The sequence below is a fragment of the Asterias amurensis genome, chromosome 21 (genome assembly GCF_032118995.1).
Source record: "Asterias amurensis chromosome 21, ASM3211899v1".
Taxonomy (NCBI): Eukaryota; Metazoa; Echinodermata; class Asteroidea; order Forcipulatida; family Asteriidae; genus Asterias; species Asterias amurensis.
Window position 1 is genome coordinate 12,660,314 of NC_092668.1, and position 20,104 is coordinate 12,680,417.

General features: G+C 40.5%; 1 protein-coding gene across 1 annotated transcript; it reads right to left on the reverse strand.

The window, feature by feature from the left end:
* Positions 1-297: 297 nt before the first annotated feature.
* Positions 298-17,054, reverse strand: LOC139953007 (wings apart-like protein homolog). Its single transcript, XM_071952392.1, has 16 exons — positions 16,930-17,054; positions 14,587-15,814; positions 13,816-13,881; positions 12,336-12,557; positions 11,645-11,781; positions 11,001-11,112; positions 10,086-10,334; positions 9,483-9,594; positions 9,071-9,251; positions 8,719-8,867; positions 8,210-8,325; positions 7,349-7,504; positions 6,571-6,763; positions 6,026-6,114; positions 5,419-5,514; positions 298-4,850 (listed from the first exon to the last, which is right to left on the reverse strand). The coding sequence occupies exons 2-16, from the start codon at positions 15,730-15,732 to the stop codon at positions 4,785-4,787; spliced, it is 3,090 nt and encodes a 1,029-aa protein (XP_071808493.1). The 5' UTR covers positions 15,733-15,814; positions 16,930-17,054; the 3' UTR covers positions 298-4,784.
* Positions 17,055-20,104: the final 3,050 nt, after the last annotated feature.

Genomic DNA, 20,104 nt, shown 5'->3' on the forward strand with positions numbered 1-20,104 from the left:
TAATTTCAGTCACATGTTTATGCAGATAATTGTTGTCGTGTTCAAATTGTCCAAAGTTCACTTCAATAAATTTAATGGTCAATGGTAGTAACCCGTTAGCGTACGCCTAAAAAGAGGGGCATTGGGTCAGAAGGGGGGGGGGGCAGGGGAGATTGAGTGGTTCTTGCTTATGTTTTTACCTCTCAAATTTTGAAGTTTTTGTTAAATCTCATATCCCTTTACTAGAGTGAGAAACAGGGGGGAATGGTCACCAGAATAACAAACTACATAAAAACAAACTTTTTTTTACAATTCCTATATTTGTTTCTTTATTTATCTGGAATTACTTTAGTTCTTAAAAGTTACATTTACAAGAATTTTGTTAAATCTATACATCACAATTACTTCCTTACCCCCCCCCCCCTCGAAAAAAATGAAACAAAATGAAACATTAAAAACATTAATAATAGCCACTATATCTATTTAACCCAAATCTTAACAACTGTACATAAAATGTTTCCCAGTTATAAATAATTAACTTTAAACCAGAAACACTGGTACATTAAAATACCAAAAATCCAAGCAACACGAAAGTTATCATTTTATAAACATGTGCGAACCAAATTTTGTTTTGCTGTAAAATTCAGAATGTCGCAAAAAATTACACACATAATTACATGTATTTGGGTTTAGTAAACGAGGAATATGCAAAACAGATCACAACTACCTTAATTATTTCAATGACTAGCTACCAGGAACAATTAGCTTGTCATTTCGCTAGTCCATCGGCTTTTCACTTGTCCACAAAGGCAAAGTATACCTTTGGTTTATGGAACTGTTTGATTGTTTTTAATCCTATATAAATGTAGATACATACAATAAAACTAGCGTGTTAACATTTCATTTCAAAAGGTTGTCATGTATTTGAGATAACGTCGAAAATCAGGAGTGGCTATAGCCGTATGGGAAGAATAATCCAAATTTGAAATACAAAACCTCAGGGTAAAATATGTTTCTCAGAGTGAGTTAAATGTTTTTGACCCCCCCCCCCCCCCTCTAAAACCACATTCTTTTTAAGGGATTTATGTTTTTTAATGATATACATTATTAACAGCTGCAATGCCTCTTAATAAGGAAGTTTTTATGATCATTAATACTTGTAGTAATTATCAATGGTATACCATCTCTTTATATCTAACTCGCAAATGGCTTATTGTGTATACAGTTGGTGGTAGAATAGGTCAAAGTTCAGAATCACCAATGCACCAATTTGTTTTTTCCCAGCGAAACATCAACATGACAGCACCTTTAAGCAAGATAAATCACAAGCATATAGCTGTTGCATTTTCTCTCAGTTACATTTAGCCGCAAAGTTAAAGTCTTAACCGAGCCAACATGGCTAACCAGACTGGTGTTTTTATCCGGTTTCCTTGGCATTAAACGACTGAGAATATTTCTATCCCCTCCTGGACAGGAAGCCAGTCCATCCCAGCTTACTCTCCTTTTGTACTCCTGGGTGGAGAGGAGAGAAGCAACTTTGATAAAATGCCTTGCTTAAAGGACACAAATGTCGAGATTGATCAGGCCAGGATGTGAACCCTGTAAATAACAGAACTTAAGTCCACCACCCAAGACCGCTCAACCACAACACCCTCTATTTGTCAGCAAGATTATTTTTAAACATTGAGAAACTGTCCTTTAAACTGAATGTTAATCTATAATAAATGGTTGGTAAAATGGCTCCATTCTTGAAACTGGTGATGAAAATATAACAGGGCAAACTAACCATACAAATTCAGAAACATGAACTCTGACAGTTGCTGGGTATGGGACTCTTGGAACACTAGGTGGCAGCAGACTAACCTGGTAATCCATTGTATTCAGTACTTTGCGCTTTCAAAAATCTACGTCCACAATAGAAAATTTAACTTGTAAGTCTCCTGCCACCTAGCATTCAAAGTTTTCCCAGCGACGTAAAGTCAGCCTCGCTACCATAGGCAGTGCGCCGTATCGATACCTTTTGGCACTAAACCCCTGGTAGGGATGCGCTGAAAAATATGCTAAGTAAACGCATGTTAAGGTATTTTGATGCAATTCGGTTTCAAATGAGTGATTTAGACTGGTGCCTTCCAAACAGTTGTTCCTATAATACATGATTGGAAGTCAGGGATACATTCATTTAATTGAAAAAATCTAATATTTAAAACATAACTAAAATGTACACAAAATAAGATTTTAAAACCCCATAGTTAGTGATTTGTTTCTTTACAAATATACATGTCAAAAATACTGACGAAAACCCAATTTCTGTTAACACACAAATTGTAAAAACACAAACTCAATAGAAGAGAAAGTTCATTTCTGTGTCGGATATTATGAAACGTCAACCTAAACTGTCTATACTATCATTAATTGTTAAAATTGTTGTCCCATAGTAGTGGAAGTTTATTCTGTGGGTTTTTTGTGGCTGTTAAAAAACATTGAATTGTCAACTTTAAAACAAGGGTCTATTTTTAAACTTGTGAACGGGGTGAAGAGTTTTCCTGTGATATGTACCAAGGCTTAAAGGAACACGTTGCCTTGGATCGGTCGAGTTGGTCTTTGAAAAGCGTTTGTAACCGTTTTTTATAAAATGCATATGGGTAGAAAGATGTTGTAAAAGTAGAATACAATGATCCACACAAACATGCCTCGAAATTGCGTGGTTTTCCTTTTACCTCGTCGACTAACACGTCGGCCATTTATGGGGGTCAAAATTTTGACTCCCATAAATGGCCGACCATGTTAGTTCGCACAGTAGAAGGAAAACCACGCAATTTCGAGGCAAACTTGTGTGGATCATTGTATTCTACTTTTAAAACATCTTTCCAACCACATGCATTTTATAAAAAACGGTTACAAACGCTTTTGTTTTGACCAACTCGTCCGATCCAAGGCAACGTGTTCCTTTAAGCACATAGAGCTGCAGGCTATTTTAGCTAAGCGCAACAAAATCGTGCTTACCAGAATGAAGTGACCAGCTAAAATACCATACCGCATGCACCATCTATGATGGGTATCCTGGTTATTATTGCTTAGCAGAAAAACATTCAAGCTATAATTTCTGCTTGAGCAGCTGTGCGAAATTTGCCCAAGGTGGCATTTTTCAAGGCCTGATATTTGAGGCAAGGTCAGGCAAGGTCATTACTTGAAGTGACCTCTACTGAAGGTCAAATTGCTGTGCCCTGCAAAGACTGAGGCAGCTGGCCTGGAATTTCATCGATGAGAGGGCAAGGCCATTTTCATTTTGCAAAGGGCACTTATCACCGCTTGAAAAAACTTTAAAGTCTAAGGGAAACTTTTGAAGGATCACTAAGGCCATGACCTGGGCCCAATTTCATTGCTCTGCTTACCGTAAGCACAGATTGGCGCTTACGAATCAATGGAATTCTGTGCTTACGGCAAGCGTACTTCACAGGCTAGCGGCGAATTTTGGCTTCTGTGTGTGCGTACTCAAGGTTACTAGGCATTCTACGCTTACAAGGCTAGCGCAGAAATTCAGTGCTTGCACGTAAACGGGGAATCGTGATCGTAAGCGCGGAATTCGGCGGTAAGATGAGCCATGAAATTGTGCCATGGGCGACCCTTCCATTGCAAAACAGTCTAACTCAAAAATCTAACTCTTAAAAATCCAGATTAAAACTATTAACAATTTTTAAAATTCATTAAAATTACACATTGCATCATCGAGTACAGATTAAATCAAATGAAAACAAAATTAAGAAAATAAAAATTCACCATAAAATGTCTGCTGTGCACCATGAATTACCATACTATCGCTTCAAATTAAAATTAAATTAATTCATTGTAGATATGTTGTCCAATTGTTCATACATTACTTGATCAACCTGATTTTCAACACTAACAAAACGACGATTTACGTATAAACTCTCTCGGCAAGTTCAATTTGATAAAATTCCGCTTGCATTTTTGTTTTTAGACTACCAAAAAATTTTCATTCAAAATCTGCAATATTACCAATGATTTAAAAATAACACCAAAACCCGAAAAAAAGCAGGCGTAAAAATATTATTCAACAAGGAACGAAATGCAATCCTTGCATCTCAGACAGTTTTTACTAGGATCAAACTCAACAAAGTTTGAAAAGTAAAACTTGCCATATTTGAGTAAATTTGCATACAAGTCCCGCCAACGTAATTTTTTCCCCAGTGCAACATTTGAAAGTTGTGATTTTTAACAATAGTCAAACCACAACTCCTTAAAAATATTGTTTTTTTTATTTCAACAAGTTATGTACAATGAACGGTGAACTCGTTAAAATTATCAACATTCACTTTAAGCCAATTTACAAAAATAGAAGTTCCCTCCGGTAGAAAGATAATTTGCGACACACAGTATTTGAAACAAGCACACCACCAAGCACCCATTCTTGACAAACAGGCTTATTTCCCCCCTTTTGAGCCACATAGAACAGTCCATGGCTTCAAGAATTTTGCAAATGTGGGTTGAGCCATTTTGCTAAGAGGTTGGCTTCACTCTTCCCTCGATAGATATGGTTTCACCCAAACAGCAAATGGCGTCTTCAAAAACTTGTATCAATACACTACAAGATGGACTTTTTCATTTTGATTAAGGGTTAACAAATATTTCTCCTTTTCCCTCTCTGATGCATTCACTGCCGAAGGATATAAACAAAGTTCAGCTTTGTGCACGCAGATACATGTACATACACACCCCTTCAACTGAAGTCAAATGATCCACATGACTGCCTAGGTGTTTAATTGAAGAGGAACATACCATTTTAATTAAAGGTGATCCAGTACCTCTATAATCTTTGATATGGATTTACTGCCCGTGTTTCCAGCTGCATTCTGTATGGAGTAAGAATAAAAAGTTTTAAAATACTACTAATAAAAACACAACGCTCTGTGCCCTAATCAGGAACTTCCTGCCAAAATTCAAAATTTTATTTAGAAGATTTCAAATTTTCATCAAGGATAAAGCACATTAATTTATTTTATCCCTACATGTTAGGCAAAACAGTGACAATCCTTTAATAGGCTAGATCTAGAGAAGTAGTCCCAGCCGACATTCTACCTTCTGCCAAGGAAGTAGTAATAAAGCAAGACAGTTCAATTCAGAACTGAGAAAGTTCTTTTCAGAACTGAGAAGTCTCCCAAAAATCCAAAAATCTACTACACGGTAGTAGAAAATATAGCAAGACACTTCTCCGAAGACCAAACTCTAACCGGCAAGTAGACACACACACACATGGTGTTACCACAAACCAAATATAAATTGCAGTGCATATTCCCATCATGCGTCACTAAATCCTAAACAATAGTTCGTCAAAGCTTATTAGCCCAAGCCCAAATGGTCTTGGATGAAACTGGTTGGGGGCGAGTGACGTTTTCAAATTAACCATGAATCTCAGCTTACCGTGAGCTCAATGAAGGAGAGAAACTTCTGAAGCATCTGAACCATACAGGAGAACTCGCCCTCAGGAAGGAAGCTACGAACCCTAGTCACGTTCATCTAGGAAAAAGAAACATCAAATCAATTTAATAATCTAACAACAATTTCTTAGCGCCAAGCAAATCAACTTTTCAGCGAACCTGGTTCAAGACTACCTAGATGAAAAAGGTGACCAACCAACGTACAAGGTCCTATTTGTAACTGGTTCACTGTTTATTTGTCCTTCCTTTGCAAAAAGTTGGAGGAGTTTAAACTCGAGCAGTTATATTTGTTCCAAAAATCATGAAATATTTTCTCTCTTATTAAAAATTTCTCTTTTTGATTTGTACGGTGTGTCTGCTTTCAATAGACCAATCCATTAGGCTCCGCCCACGGTGCACGTGTGAGCAAGAACATGTGAGCCTCTCCAATGCCAGTCTGCAAAACTCTGTCAAGCATACGCCCACCAAGTTGGACTTTATTTGTTGGACTTTTGGCGTGCAACCAGGGGTGTGATTGGTCAATATGCGCTGTGGCGGAGCATAATGGATTGGTCTATTGCCAGATAGAAGAGGTAAAGACTGAGACTCACATGATTGTTTTTGACGAGGCATCCGATGAGAAGCGCTGTGTAGGACGCCACGATACTGTCCTCCATGTGCTTGCCTGCTGTATGCAGAACTGTAAAGGAGAAAAGAAAAGGTGAATATCATCTCGGGAGGAATTTGTGTGAACTCATACTCAAAACTTAGGTGTCCCTGTCTAAACCAGATTGTTAGCAAGAGGGTTGTCTTTTGGACACCCTGTCTTAAATTTGAACACCCTGTTTTATCTGTCATTTACATGCACTGAAAGTGAACATTTTGGACACGCTTCTGACTGGCACCCACAACAAATATAGGGCAACATAGCCGAGTTGGTTGAGTGCCGGAAAGGTTAAACCGGAGGTCGTTGGTTCAAATCCCCCAAAAGGACAAGTTTCTTTGTCCGACTCCAAATTAAATAAATATTTAACCATGGAAGTTTCCTGACAGTGTAAGAAACGGGAATGAAGGTCCCAAGTAATGCTTATCATTGCTAAAAATAGAAGAAAAAAAGTGGGTGTTGACTTTACTGAGAAGGACCCTGTCAGCGCACCTTTACTGACGGATCGTTTAATTTCTTCCTCGGTGAGCTCGTTGCTGCCTCCAGTGCCCGACGTCTCAATCTCTACCCACTCCAGGCCCGCCTGGGCCTCGCTCAGATCTTCCTCGTCGTCGTCCGGCTGCTCCTCGCCGGGTTCCGGTTCCCGTTCGGCGCGAGATGCTGCTCGATAGCGTTGCATAAATAACTGCCGAGATGAACAATTGATAAAGCGATACATATAACACGTCAACAAGCAAAGAGTAATACATACATACATATAGGGCATTTACATAGCGCCACTACGTCAAGAACACAGCGCATAAGGTAGGATACAGAGAATGTTTGATACACTTCTTAAATGTTCGAAGAGAGTCTAGTAATTTCAGTGCAACAAGGTGCGTTCACACTCATATGGTCCAGAAACACCTTAATAAAGTATAACCTTCAAAGATGGTTCAAACGGTCACATCTCGCACCTTTGATTCAAGGAATAATTGAGAAAGACACGACCAGAATGTTTTAATAGATATTAAAATTGCATCATGGATAAAGAGCATTAATTTTGGTTCGAATCCTACCCGAGTAATGTGCCTACTGATTTTTTTTTCACAGAATTTGGGAAAGTACTGAGTATACAGTGCTAACACACATCAGTGTAAGGCTAAACCAAAAATGAATTACCTTAATGCTATTTCATTGAAAATGGTTGATCACATTAACAAAAACACTGTCAGCTCTACCAAGCATTTATAACGCCTATTAAATTTAGCTTTGAAGTTTATTTTATTACCTGAGTAAGGGCTTCAAGTGAGCAGACTTCCCCAACGGTGATGAATTTCTTACTGTCATCAGCTTGGACATCATAGGAATAGTTTGTCTTTGTGTTAGTTAGAATCTTAGCGTTGCCCGGACAGTGTTCCACAAGGTTGATCAAGACTCCAAGACTCTGTGGACAAAGGTAAGAGAATTTCACATTTCACATTTCGTGGGAGTGTCGAGACCGAGCGGATAAGAGCACCGAATTCAAACTCTGGTGTTTCTGATCAGCAGAGTGTGGGTTCGAATCCCCAGCCGTGACACTTGTGTCCTTAAGCAAGACACATAACCCCTGCTTCATCCTTCGGATGGGACGTAAAGCCGTTGGTCCCATGTGTTGTGTAAACGCATGTAAAAGAACCCAGTGCACTTATCAAAAAGAGAAGGGGTTCGCCCTGGTGTTCAATGTCCGATCGGCAGCAAATTGTGCCACAGCACCTTGTAAAGCATTACATGGTGCTATCAAAATTGGGTCTCATAATTCAAAACAGAGTCCCACATCTGGCAGGAAATACTGTATGTTACAGCACCAGGAGCGTCACTGGGTGACAGACATGTGTGCTATATAAGAAGCCACAATTATTAATTATAAACAAAGAATCAACGCTTACAGACGCAGGGAATTCCCGCTTACGTCAAGCGTGTTTCACAGGTTACCAGTGGAATTTCTGCTTGTGTGCGTACACGGTCAAAACTACTAGGCTTTCTTCGCTGACACAGCTTGCGTAGAACTTGAAAGTAAGCAGAGCCATGAACTCCGGCCGAGAAACTTCAACGAGGAAAGGTCAACGATCACGGCCATTACCAGGATGGGAGGTTAAAGGTCATGACTTACCAATACAAGGAGGTCAAAGCGTTGGTCGTGGGCGATATGTTGAGCTACTTGGAGTACACAGATTAGGATGTTGCTGATCAGACCTGACTGCTCCCCGACTTTCATACTTCCCCATTCTGGTCAAAGTTCAAAGTTCAAAGTTCAAAGTTCAAAGTTCAAAGTTCAAGTTAATTTTTTGAGGTACGATTTAAAACAAAATTTGACTTGGACTCAACAGTTACATGTTGATTTGGTGTTTAATGAATTAATTGTTGTAAAGCGCATCAAGACTTCTGTGTGATGCGCTATTGTAAGAAGTGTATTATAATTACTTTTATAAGGAGAGATTTGGGCCCATAATTGCTGTAAAGCGCATCAAGACTTCTGTGTGATGCGCTATTGTAAGAAGTTTACTATTACTACTATTATAAGGAGAGATTTTGGCCCAGAATAGACTCTACTTTTTGAAACTCGATTTTGCTTGGGAAAACTTCATGGCATAATAAGAGATGAGCCCTGTTTTTGCTTACCGTTGTCGTGGGTGATGTTTAGGAGGACTCTCAACAACGCCAGAAGGCACAATCTCATTTTCCCGCCGGGCGTCTTCTCCTTGCCAATCCGGACTGTCCTCTCTTGCTCACTAAATCTCTCAACTCGCTGGCAACACAAAGGTACCATGCTGTAAAGAAAAGAAGACAAAACAAATTTGTAAAGGCTTGGAAATTGGCCCAATTTGGAGATATAGGAGCTAGTTATTATTATCACACACACGGTAGGACTCCCCATAATGTCGAGAAAAAAACAATATCTCCACAATCTCCCTGCAGGAAGTCTAGGTTCTTTTGTTCAAAACAGTAGGTAATGCGATCAAATGTTACTCACCATGCGAAGGCCTTGACTAAGCTGCAGTCGTTGAGCTCCAGGAGGTATTGCTGGTTCTCTGTGTTTAAGAAAGTGACGTTCTCCAAGACTCGTAAACATCCACTCAATCTCTCAATTAGGTCTAGGTTAGGGGTGTCTACTCCAGGCTCCAGAGCAGCGAGTTTCTCATGAACTCCGATGACTTCAGTAAGGGAGGGGAAGGAAATATTAGTGTGGGGTAATAATAATAATAATTAATAATTCATTCCCGCACAAAATCACAATACATACAAAAATACTCAAGCTAAGTACAATGACCTCCAAACCTTCCAAAATGCTCCAAAGGAGAGTTTTGCCAATTTCCCCTTGTTCGGACTCTTTGTATCAAGGTAATGATACAAAGAGTAGGAGGGTTAATCAATGAGAATGTTACCTGTGTCTGCTATATGGTCCAGTCCACCAACTAGACGAAGTTCTTCTTTGAACCACTCTCCGGCGCGTCTTGAAGTTAACGATAATAAAGATTCCATGGCCAGATATTCACTCTGCAGGAACCAAGACACACAAGTGCAACAATTTTACAAAGTGATACTTCAAAAAAGTCATTGGTAATCGTGGTCCGCTGCCCAAATGCTAATCAAAACATCTGAGGACCAGTCAGAATTCACTCGTAGTGGTCCAGCTGAGTAGACTAATATTAGAGAGCACCGCTGTTTCATTTGACAAGAGAAAAGGCTTACAAACTGTTGAAATGAACATGCTGGCAAGTCACTAAAAAGCAGTGTTTTAACCAAGTCATTTTTGCTCAAGTCAAGTCAAGTCAAGTCACAAGTAATTTTTCCCCTAGCCAAGTCGAATCGCAAGTCAATGAGATTGGTGACTCAAGTCTAAGTCAGCGACTCAAGTCAACAACATTGCTAAAATGGTCAGGGGCAAACCCTGGACTCAGGTGGGCAAAACATTTTGGCCAGGTTTGCGGACCACCACCTCAAGGCAGATGGGTTCTAAAACTCAAGTTAGGATTTAAGTCTCTTACCGATAATCCATCTAAGTCAAGATCCTTCGCCATGCTGCACGTATTCGGGACTTCTTCCAGCACGCTACGCATCTTCTCCTTCGTCCGGTCGTAGTCCTGCCGCTGTGTTTCGCTCCACTCGTCCGACGCAATCTCTGACTCGACGCTGAGCAGTCTTATGAGGAGGTCCAGACTGTCTCGATCCAGGTCCATGTTAAGGCGATCTCGGCTGAGCATGTACATCAGTCCAGCTGTGCAAAAGGCTAAGCTCTGGAAAAATGACAAGTCGAGCTTAGTTTAATGTGCTCAAAAGAGAAATAACAGCCAAGCATGTAACTGTAGTTCATCAAGAGGTCCGACTGGTTAGTTCAGTTTTAGAAAGCGTTCCTATTTAATATCAAATATGGCCAAAGGAAGAGGCTGGTGGACTAGTAAAACAACACGCCTCATGTACATGGCCCTGCTGGCTAGTCTACCAAAAAGATAAAGATAAAAATTTAAAAAAAATAAAATAAAAAAAGTTGGTGATCAAGAATAAAGGCTCATCTGATTGAAATTTATTTATTTACGGATTGGGCGGAGTCCATTTTTGATTTAAATAAACTATTAACTTGTCTGTTGAGTTGATTTTGTTTTGTTTTAACAAGAGCAGGACTTGAACCTGTGACCTCCAGATTACTGTTTCGTGCTCCACTAACTGAGCTATCTAGCCCTAATGTTGGTAGTCTACCTATTTTGTTATTATATTTGTCGGGGCGCCATTCAGAAGCCATCCAACCTGTAAGTACCGTGTAACCAGGAATCACACCTCAGTTTAACGATACAACCTGGGAAGTGGCAGCCAAGGGATCACCTTAAGGGGGATGCAACTTGTCATTTCAAATATCAAAACATAAACCACCAGGCAAATGTTATGTCGCTACGATTGATATTTACCGGGTAGTGATCTGCATCCCTGAGGGCAGCAAACAGCTTGCTGATGGTGCCGTGGGCTCGCAGATGAAGCCGGAATGCTGGAACAGCGCATTTCTCCACCAAACTGATAGTGCTGATGGAACGAAATGGGGAAAAGTATAAAACACTAACACGACAGACCTGTTGCATGTGATCGTACAAACTCATACAGTGCCCACAGTGAAGTCAAGGACGACGTTTGATGTAGCCTTACACACGAGCATGTTACAAGGGCCCAATGCTCTAAGCCTGAACACACAAAAACTACCAAGCACAGAAAAGTATTGCTTAACAGAAACAGGTTGCCCACCAAAATGACATTAGGTTTACATTGTTATGACCGTGCCCCACTAAATTTTTGCTTAGCAAAGAAATTTTTCCATCATTCTTTTCCGCTCCAACAGCTTTATTAAATTGTTTGTTCTTAGTGTTGATGGCATGTGAAATGGACAGGAGCTGGCCAAAATCCATCGAAATGGTCCAAATGTTTGGATTTTGAATAGAGCCATGCCTGACCTCATGCTAAGACTAGGTGGTTTGGGGCTACAGTACCAAATCCATCATTTTAGGCCTAAACGAAGCAATCGATTTTGGAGAATTTGGAGGCAGTAGAGATGTGTACATACCTGAGACAACGTGTAGACGTAGATGCGATCGGCTCTAAACCATCACGTAGGTATTCAATATCATCAGAATATTGTTGGCTCTCGCCAGATTCCTGGCACTGCGTAGCTTGCTTGACGTGCTGGACGACTGTGTACAACTACAAATGAACAAACAATTGGAAACCAATTTGTCAACTTGTCATCCCTCCTACCATGTGGCCATTCAATCTGTTGTTGTTTTGAATGATTGATAGATGCACTTTGCCAGCCTGCAATATGATACGTGGTAAATGCTTCTACACAGTACATGGTCAACCCTCCTACTGTCTGACCACTTAATCTCATCCATTGTGGAGTGGGTTTGAGGACTAGTTTTGAAGAGTAGGTTTGAGGAACGGATTTGAGAAATGGATTGAGGTATGGGTTTAAGGAATGGGTTAGAAATGGGTTTTGGGTTTGAGCAATTTGTTTAAGGAATGGGTTAGAGTGGGCTTGGGTTTGAGGAATGGGTTTTATAAATGGGTTTAAGTGGGTTTGGGGTTGAGGAATGGGTTTAAGGAATGGGTTAGAGTGGGCTTGGGTTTGAGGAATGGGTTTGAGGAATGGGTTTAAGGAATGGGTTTAGGTGGGCTAAGGTTTGAGGAATGGGTTAAAGTCGGTTTGGGTTTGAGGAATGGGTTTAAGAAATTGGCTCTCCATCAGCGTCACTTACCCCTTTCTCCTGCTTGTCACATTTCAAAGAGGTCACAATGGAATGGTTGACCTTCGTAGGGTAGGTGACCTGCCGGGTCAGCCCCTTCGCCCCCTGCTTGATCCCAAATCTGGCACCCTGACTGCCGTAACCACTCGTTGATGCACGATTCGTGGGATCTGACTGGTGTTTTCGCAGCGAAGGCTGAGCTTTTCCAGGCTGGTTTTCCACACTTGCATTTTTCTGTAAAAACGAAAGAAAATGGTTAAAGGCAAAGTATACTAATTTTTTGTTTGTACCGTTTGATTGTTTCAATCCTATAAAACGAAGTACAGTTAAACTAACATGTAAAATTTTCATTTGGAAATTTGGTAGCATTTTAAGATATCGCGGAAAAATTTGGAGCGTTTATGTTCTTGCAGGAAGATTAATCCCTGATAGGAATACACAATGTGAGAAATATTACTGACAGTAACACTTCTTTGATTCAAATATTGGGGCATAGAGACTGGTCTTTTTAAATTACTACAAAGTGAAATGTTTTTAAAAATGAACTTGGTTCGCCCCTAGTGTTCCTGTTTCGAGTGGCTGCATGTTGTGCCACAGCATCTTATAAACCATGACATGAAGCCAAATAAAGGACGAAGGTCTCACACTTCATACCATGCCAGGGCTGATATTTCAGGGAAGCAATGAAGGTGATTGTCCCCACTAGGCCTGGGTGAATTATTCGAATATCTGGTTAATGGCGAATAGGTTTTCCTATCCGTAACCGCGAATGCCTTTTTTTTCTTAACCGGATATCCGCATAGGGCGCGAATACCTATTCACAAATCGGATAATTCTGTAATTACAACCGAGTAACCGGATATTCTTTAATATCCGAATATCCGCGGACGTCGGGCGACAACTGATATGAATGTTTTGTCTGAATCCTTATGAAACTTCTATTAAGACAGCATAAAACAGCATATATTAAGTATTTAACTATGCTTACCTCCGTGAAGAGTTAAAACAATGACATTCCTGACATAATTTGTTCAAAGATTACAAAAGTTTGTCTTCACGTAGAGTCAATCACGATCAAAAGAAAAAGCAAATCGCCATCTTTAAATTAGATCCGGTCATTTTTATGAATGAACCGAGTGACACTGTCTAAAACTAATATCAATCCGCCCATAAGATCTCATTCACAAACGAACAGCGCCCTCTAGAGGCAAAAAAAAAAAATATTTGAATATCCGGATAGTTTGCCAGCGGTATCCGAATAACAAAATTTCACTATTCGCCCAGCACTAGTCTCCACGCCCCCTCATCAATGCCTTCCTGCTTTTGAAATGCTCTTTTGAAATTTACAATTTCCCTTTACCACAGACAAAATGCCTCGGTGCCCTTGCCCTTTCAAAAACAAAGCATTCAGGCCTGCCTTGCAGAAAAAATTAGAGCGCTTTGATACGCTCATCGGGTGTGACATGTGTGCTTTTTTTCATGGTGTACCTACCTGAGCGTCTTCTGGACTCGTCGGTGCATTCCAAGAGCGTGCATTGTAACGAGCTTTAGCTGGGGACTACAAAATGGAACAAGCGATAAAATATTAATGAAATTGTGAAATCAAAAATGGTTGAATAATTATGATTTTTTTTTTCCAGGCTTTGAATTTCTAAGGGCCATTGCCGTTATTGCTCTGGTATTGTTGATTGCCCCTTCACAAAATGTCCCTATTTTCTTATGTGTCCCTTTTGCAACTTGAGCGAGTTGTCCTTTTAACCACAACCCGTCAACATCCAACTTAAAGTAAAAAGCACCTTCACTGCTTCATGTTAAATTCTTAATAACACACAGCACAAACATACACAAACAATTTTTGTTTCCCAAGAACCATCTTTAAGTCAAGTATAACAAATTTAACATCTGGACTAAGATAAAATTCAGAGCTGCCAACATCTTGTAATCAGGGAGATTTTGTGCATCAATCAGCAAAACCAAATTGAATTGCATCCAACAAAATGGGGACACAATTGAAAGATTGTTTTATTTTCAGGGAACTTTCTGCACAATCAGGGAGAAGTTTCAGGTCCTGCCATCTGTGGACATAATCATAGTATTAGCCAGAGAGGTGTCTGGGTGTCTTTTGGACACGATGTTCTTAATTTTGACACTGTTTCATCTGTCATTTATGTACTGAGAACAATTTGGACACCCAGTTTTTAAATTTCTAGCAAATTTGGACATCCTTTTTACCAAATCCTTTTACCTTGGGTATCATAATTACCTTTTTTGGGCTGTTGAAAATTTTCTTAACCGCCGGATTTTTGTCTCTCCCCTTGGTGGGATTTATAACGGGTCGCTCCTCCTCCTCGTCTTCCTCTTCACCGCTGTCCGTGAAGTCAAATTCATCTTTAGAAGAGTTTGTGACTGACGGGGCTTTCTGGTTGCCGGGTTTTGGTGCGCCACCGGTCAGATCTAAGTCGAAGGATTGACTCTGAGGGGTGAAACTGTTCAAGGTGTTGGTGAGAGTCTGGGATCTAGACTGTTGCGGGTTGTCTCCGTCCGAGAGCAGCAGAACATTGTCTTCGTCGCTTGAGGCAACGTGCGAGGTTATTGAATTGAGGATATCCCCTGAGGAAAGATCGCTCGAGTGTCCCGTGCTGTTCAGACTATAGAGGGCGCTGCTCGCTTCCGAGGAATTACTGACCTGAGAGAGGTAGTCCACAGAGTTTGTTGAGGCAGGCTTGGTGTGCGGCCTGATCCCCATGCTATTCAAGGCAGCGGATGGCAGCGTTCTAATTGCATCGTGGGGTTTAGAGAGAGTTCCAGTTTGTCTCTGAGCAGGCGTCGAGTCGTTGTTGCCCACTTTCTTTGCGAAACGCAGGATGGAAGATTGCTTCTTTGTTCGATCGACCGCTCCTGCCGCCGTCGTCGACTTCGTCGACCCAGATGATCTGGTTTGAATCTTACTCTCCGCCAGTGCCTGGGCGCTGCTTGCCCTCGTTTGACGGAGAGCGGGCTGCGTGTCCATTCCAGTGAATTTATTTTGCGCTGCCATCGGAATGGCACGAGTGTCATTTCTCTTGATCGGTGACCGAGAAGCATCATCGTCGCTACTGAAACTAAAGGGATCGTCACTTCCGCTATCCAACCGCCTCCTCTTCGGGCTGCTCAATGGGTCCGTTTGCTCCGAGTTGTTCCTGGAAGTCCGCACTGTCTGTACTCCGGCAGAGTTTCCCGCCATCTGTTTCCCAACTGCGTTATGGGCCTTCATCGGGGATGCTTTATTGGGTGATGCTTTTGAAGGGGAGGATCTGGTCGAGGGTCGTCGTCGAGTGTTGGAGTCAGTCAAGAGTTCATCGAATTGCTGATTGGAAGTTAAGCCTGCACGAAGTGTACGGCTGTATGTTTTTGTACCATACCTGGGCATAGTGGTTTATAACGCACTCTTAAAGAAGTCTCTTGTGCAAACTGGGAGAGAGAACTTAGTAAGATGTTTGCTTTCTGCAATTCTGCACAACAAAAATGCAAATAATGAAAAGAGTTGTTAAAGTCAGGTTGGCTCAGTGGTTTCCCTCAGTGGTTTCCCTCCGTGGATTCTGATTATCAGTTAACAAAATCTCATCATCTCATTTTGAATTTAAAAATAAAAAAAAAAAAAGAAGAGGGGTGGCCTAATCATTCAGAAGGAAAAGTTTCCGTATGGCGCCACCACTCTTTCATTCGATATTAAATAATATAGTATCTAATTTACCTCAATGAAATATCCCTTTTTTTTAAAATGAGTGAAAAGGTGGTGGCGCCATACGGAAAGTTATCCATTCAGAACTATAACTTTATAATTTAATATAACGGAACCATAAACTAAAAGTAAAATGTATTTTTGGAGACAAATGTTCGGGAGACAGATAATCCCACATGACCGTGTTTCAGCCAACAATAAGCAAGAAAGAGATGTGCTAACATCAAATAATGTCTTTCAATTATAAAAAGCAGAAAAACAAATTACCATTTTTGCCTTTTTTTATGTTTTGAATTATTAAATGTTCAAAATTATACTTATTTTGATGATGTGTCATAACTTGTTGGACAAGATTGGATATAATTTGCTGATTGCAGGCCTCAAAATTAAATAACCCATCAATCATAGCCCCTGCCTGGCACCCACACAGCAATTCATTCACTGCTGTGGTGGTGCCCTTTGCAAAGTTCCAATGCAATATATTTGTATACAAAATAATTTTGAATTGTCCTCACCAGGCTCATCTGATTCTGAGAACTAGAGTTGAAATTAGAATAGAAATAAGCGCCAGAGAATGTGTGACTGTGCAGTGAGTAAGGCCTGCTGGTCTGATGAATAAAATGTTTAAATTCGCCTTTCTGGTGACAGTTTGTCAGGGTATTTATATTGCTACGGTCAAGTGGACCACGGAGGGAGGATCCGACGCAATCGGACTACGGTCGGACGGTTTAAAACTCGCACCGTTGAGTGGACGAAATCCCTTGCAAGTTTTCCCAACAACAATTGCAGTTAAATATACAAATAGTTGCACTGTTTCACACGAAATACTAAATCAGGCTCATCTAACAAAGTCCCCTGGAAAAACTGACTTCAAAATATGCTTACCTCAGGTTGCAACTACACCATGCAACTCGAAATCTACGGGAAAGTTTAACTTCCTTTGTACAAAAAAACATCGGCCGCGATCAACATGCAATCTTCGCCATTTTGAATGAGTTACATCGAGAACGCATGCGCCGATCTGTTGACGTGGGCACAAAATGACCAACAGAGGGCGCCCTCGTTTCTTGACCGCGAGAGACGTGTAGCCTGAACATCTTGCGTCCGTACAACGAGGCTACGGGTGACGTAACTTTTCACTAAAATTCAAATAATGGGCTGATAGGATAACAGTTTCTAGAACTTGGCCAATGCTTACATATAAGAACATAAGAACCCTTTATCTTTCGCTTGAGCTAATCAAACTAAGCCATTTTACAAGGTCAAAATACAGACTTGTGAGTGGACTTCCGAAAATAAAATAGAACATTGTCAAAGGACTTTTACGGACTCAGCTAGTTTATTGCTCCATGGTAGGCCATATACATCTTCGGGGATTGTTTTCAATTCATGATACTATGCCCAATGTGCATACTTTGCTACCAGGGTTGATTTGTTTTTCATTATTTTTTGCTCCAACTTCGATGACCAATTAAGCCCAAGACTTGTTATGCGTATGTGGTACACAAGTGGGGATACTGGTCTTTGACAATACCAACAAATACCCTGCCTTGGTATGACGGCGCATTGACGTCATCCAACCGTCATCTTTGGAGAAAACCATGAAACGCACAGATTATGTACGCCTATGCCTTACGCAAGACGCACGGGATTGGCCAATCTTCTGAAGTTACGTGATTATCCGTAAAATTTGAAATTATGATAATGATTTATTAAGATGGTTGGCTTGATCATCACGACCTGCATAATGTCGGGACGTAATTTGATTTTTTTAAGTTTACTATTTATATCAATGGTCTAAAATGGTCTAAAATTGTGTACGTGAAGGGGTGAATTGACTGAGAATCTCCATGAGTTAAAAGGGTCGCTTACATCTGACAGGATCATGCCAGGCGCTCAAAAAGCCTCCCGAATGACGTCAGATCTTCGGACAGGCTGACCCAACTGTAACACTCAAAATGGGGACGATTCTAAAGTTGGGACAAAACAATAAACACAAAGCGATTGCGTAGAGGAGCCGCTGGACCCTCCACATGGTGTGCCAGTGTGTTTCCGAAGATTAAGTCACGAAATACCATCAATTAAGGACCCACTTCCAGAGAAGTGGAGGACTTCCAACCATCGGTCACCTTATCGGCGAAGACACCAACCACTCGTTGGCGGATTAAAAGATTTCCTTAATCCGTTCTGAGGGTCAGGGATTACGGCTGATTTAAGCTCACCCTTTCATTGAAGTTATTAGTGTAGCAGGTCTTTTTTGGTGTATCATTGGAGATTATTTCTATTTACTGGCCGTTGCTAAGCTAAAGTTGGGGCCGGGTTTATTCATGCCACAAAAAAAGTGATCCTCCCCCTTCTACCTCCATCCCAAGTCATTGAGCCCCCCCCCCCCCACCTCAATCCCAGGGTTGTTAAAACCACCAGTTATTTTCAGAACCCGTACCCCCAAACACTAAATTCATGAGAGTTTATTTCGTCGTGTTGAAACCTTTATACGGTGCTCTTGAAGTACCATCCAGGTTGTTGGGTTTATTGGATATTAACAACTGGATGGTGACATCACAATCAACGCAAGATGACGACATCCTGAGAAATGAGATGATTTGTTTTGGAAAGATAGCCTGAAACACTTGATTTTGTGTCCTTAGGTCGACAATAATTGGTTTAAATAACAATCCATCAACTGCTCATACTATTTCATTTCAATTTTTGTTAAATAAAAACATTTATTTTTTGAATAGAAGGCATTCAGTACAGGTGCTTCATCCATCCATAGTCACACCGAAGGTTGTCCCTTGACCCCATAGTACTCCCGACACGCAAAATTTCAAATCCTTAACAACAAACTATGGAATACCTTATTAAGGGCTACCTTCATGTGCCATGGGAGACACGGATTGCTTGTCAACTTAATTGACTTTTTAATTGCATTGTTAAACCGGAACTTAAAGGCAGTGGACACTATTGGTAATTACTCACAAAAATGGTTAGCATAAAACCTTTCTTGGTGACCAGTAATGGGGAGAGGTTGATGATATAAAACATTGTGAGAAACGGCTCCCTCTGAAGTGCCACAGTTTTTTGAGAAAGAAGTAATTTTCCACGAATTTGATTTCGAGACCTCAGATTTAGAACTTGATGTCTCGAAATCAACCATCTCAAACGCACACAACTTCATGTGACAAGGTGTTTTTTTTTCTTCCATTATTATCTCACAACTTCGATGACCGATTTAGCTCAAATTTTCACAGGTTTGTCATTTTATGCATATGTTGAGATACACCAACTGAGAAGGCTAGTCTTTGACAAATACCAATAGTGTCCACTGCCTTTTAAGTATGGGCTAACTGCGAATTCACACATTGTGTGTTTCACAGTGAAGGTCCGAGTTGTGAAAAGTTAACCATGAATAGCCAAAGGTGACGGTCCTTGTACCAAAGCTACATCATAAGTCACAGTTTAATGGTCGGTTCGAAGGTAAAGGAACATTAAAAAATTGTTTTTTTTTGCTAACAGACAGTTGCTGGCAGTGTAAGCACTTTATATAATCCATGATTAAAACGGACAAACTTGGAGTGTTGATGTTTGAGATCGATCAGCCATCTGGATCACGAGAAAACTAACTATACAGAACTATTTCAAGGGATGTCTTCTACTATCATCATCTTTAGACTCTGTAAGTTTTATGTAAACCTGCGATCTTAGACGAGTTTTGTTCTTACCAGTTCTGTAATGTTCCTTTAAAGGCACTGGACACCTTTGATAATTGTCAAAGACCAAGCTTCACACTCGGTGTATTCAACATTATGCATCGAAAATAACGAACCTGTGAAAATTTGAACTCAATTGGTCATCGAAATTGCGAGAGAACAATGAAAGAAAGAAAAACCACCCTGGTCGCACAAGTTGTGTGCTTTCAAATGCTTGATTTCGAGACCTCGGCTGAGGCCTCGAAATCAACTCAAATATTTTAGTGAGAAATAACTTCTTTCTCAAAAACTTCAGAGGGAGCTGTTTCTCACAATGTTTGATACTATCAACAGCTCTCTATATTGCTCGT

Bases quoted from the DNA above. Each gene is read 5' to 3' on its own strand.
- LOC139953007 (XM_071952392.1), bottom strand. From the start codon at position 15,732: ATGCCCAGGTATGGTACAAAAACATACAGCCGTACACTTCGTGCAGGC. The intron at 9,252-9,482 runs GTAACATTCTCA...CCCTTACTGAAG, and splicing joins GGACCATATAGCAGACACAG to TCATCGGAGTTCATGAGAAA. The intron at 6,115-6,570 runs GTGCGCTGACAG...TCTCCTTTACAG, and splicing joins TAAACGATCCGTCAGTAAAG to TTCTGCATACAGCAGGCAAG.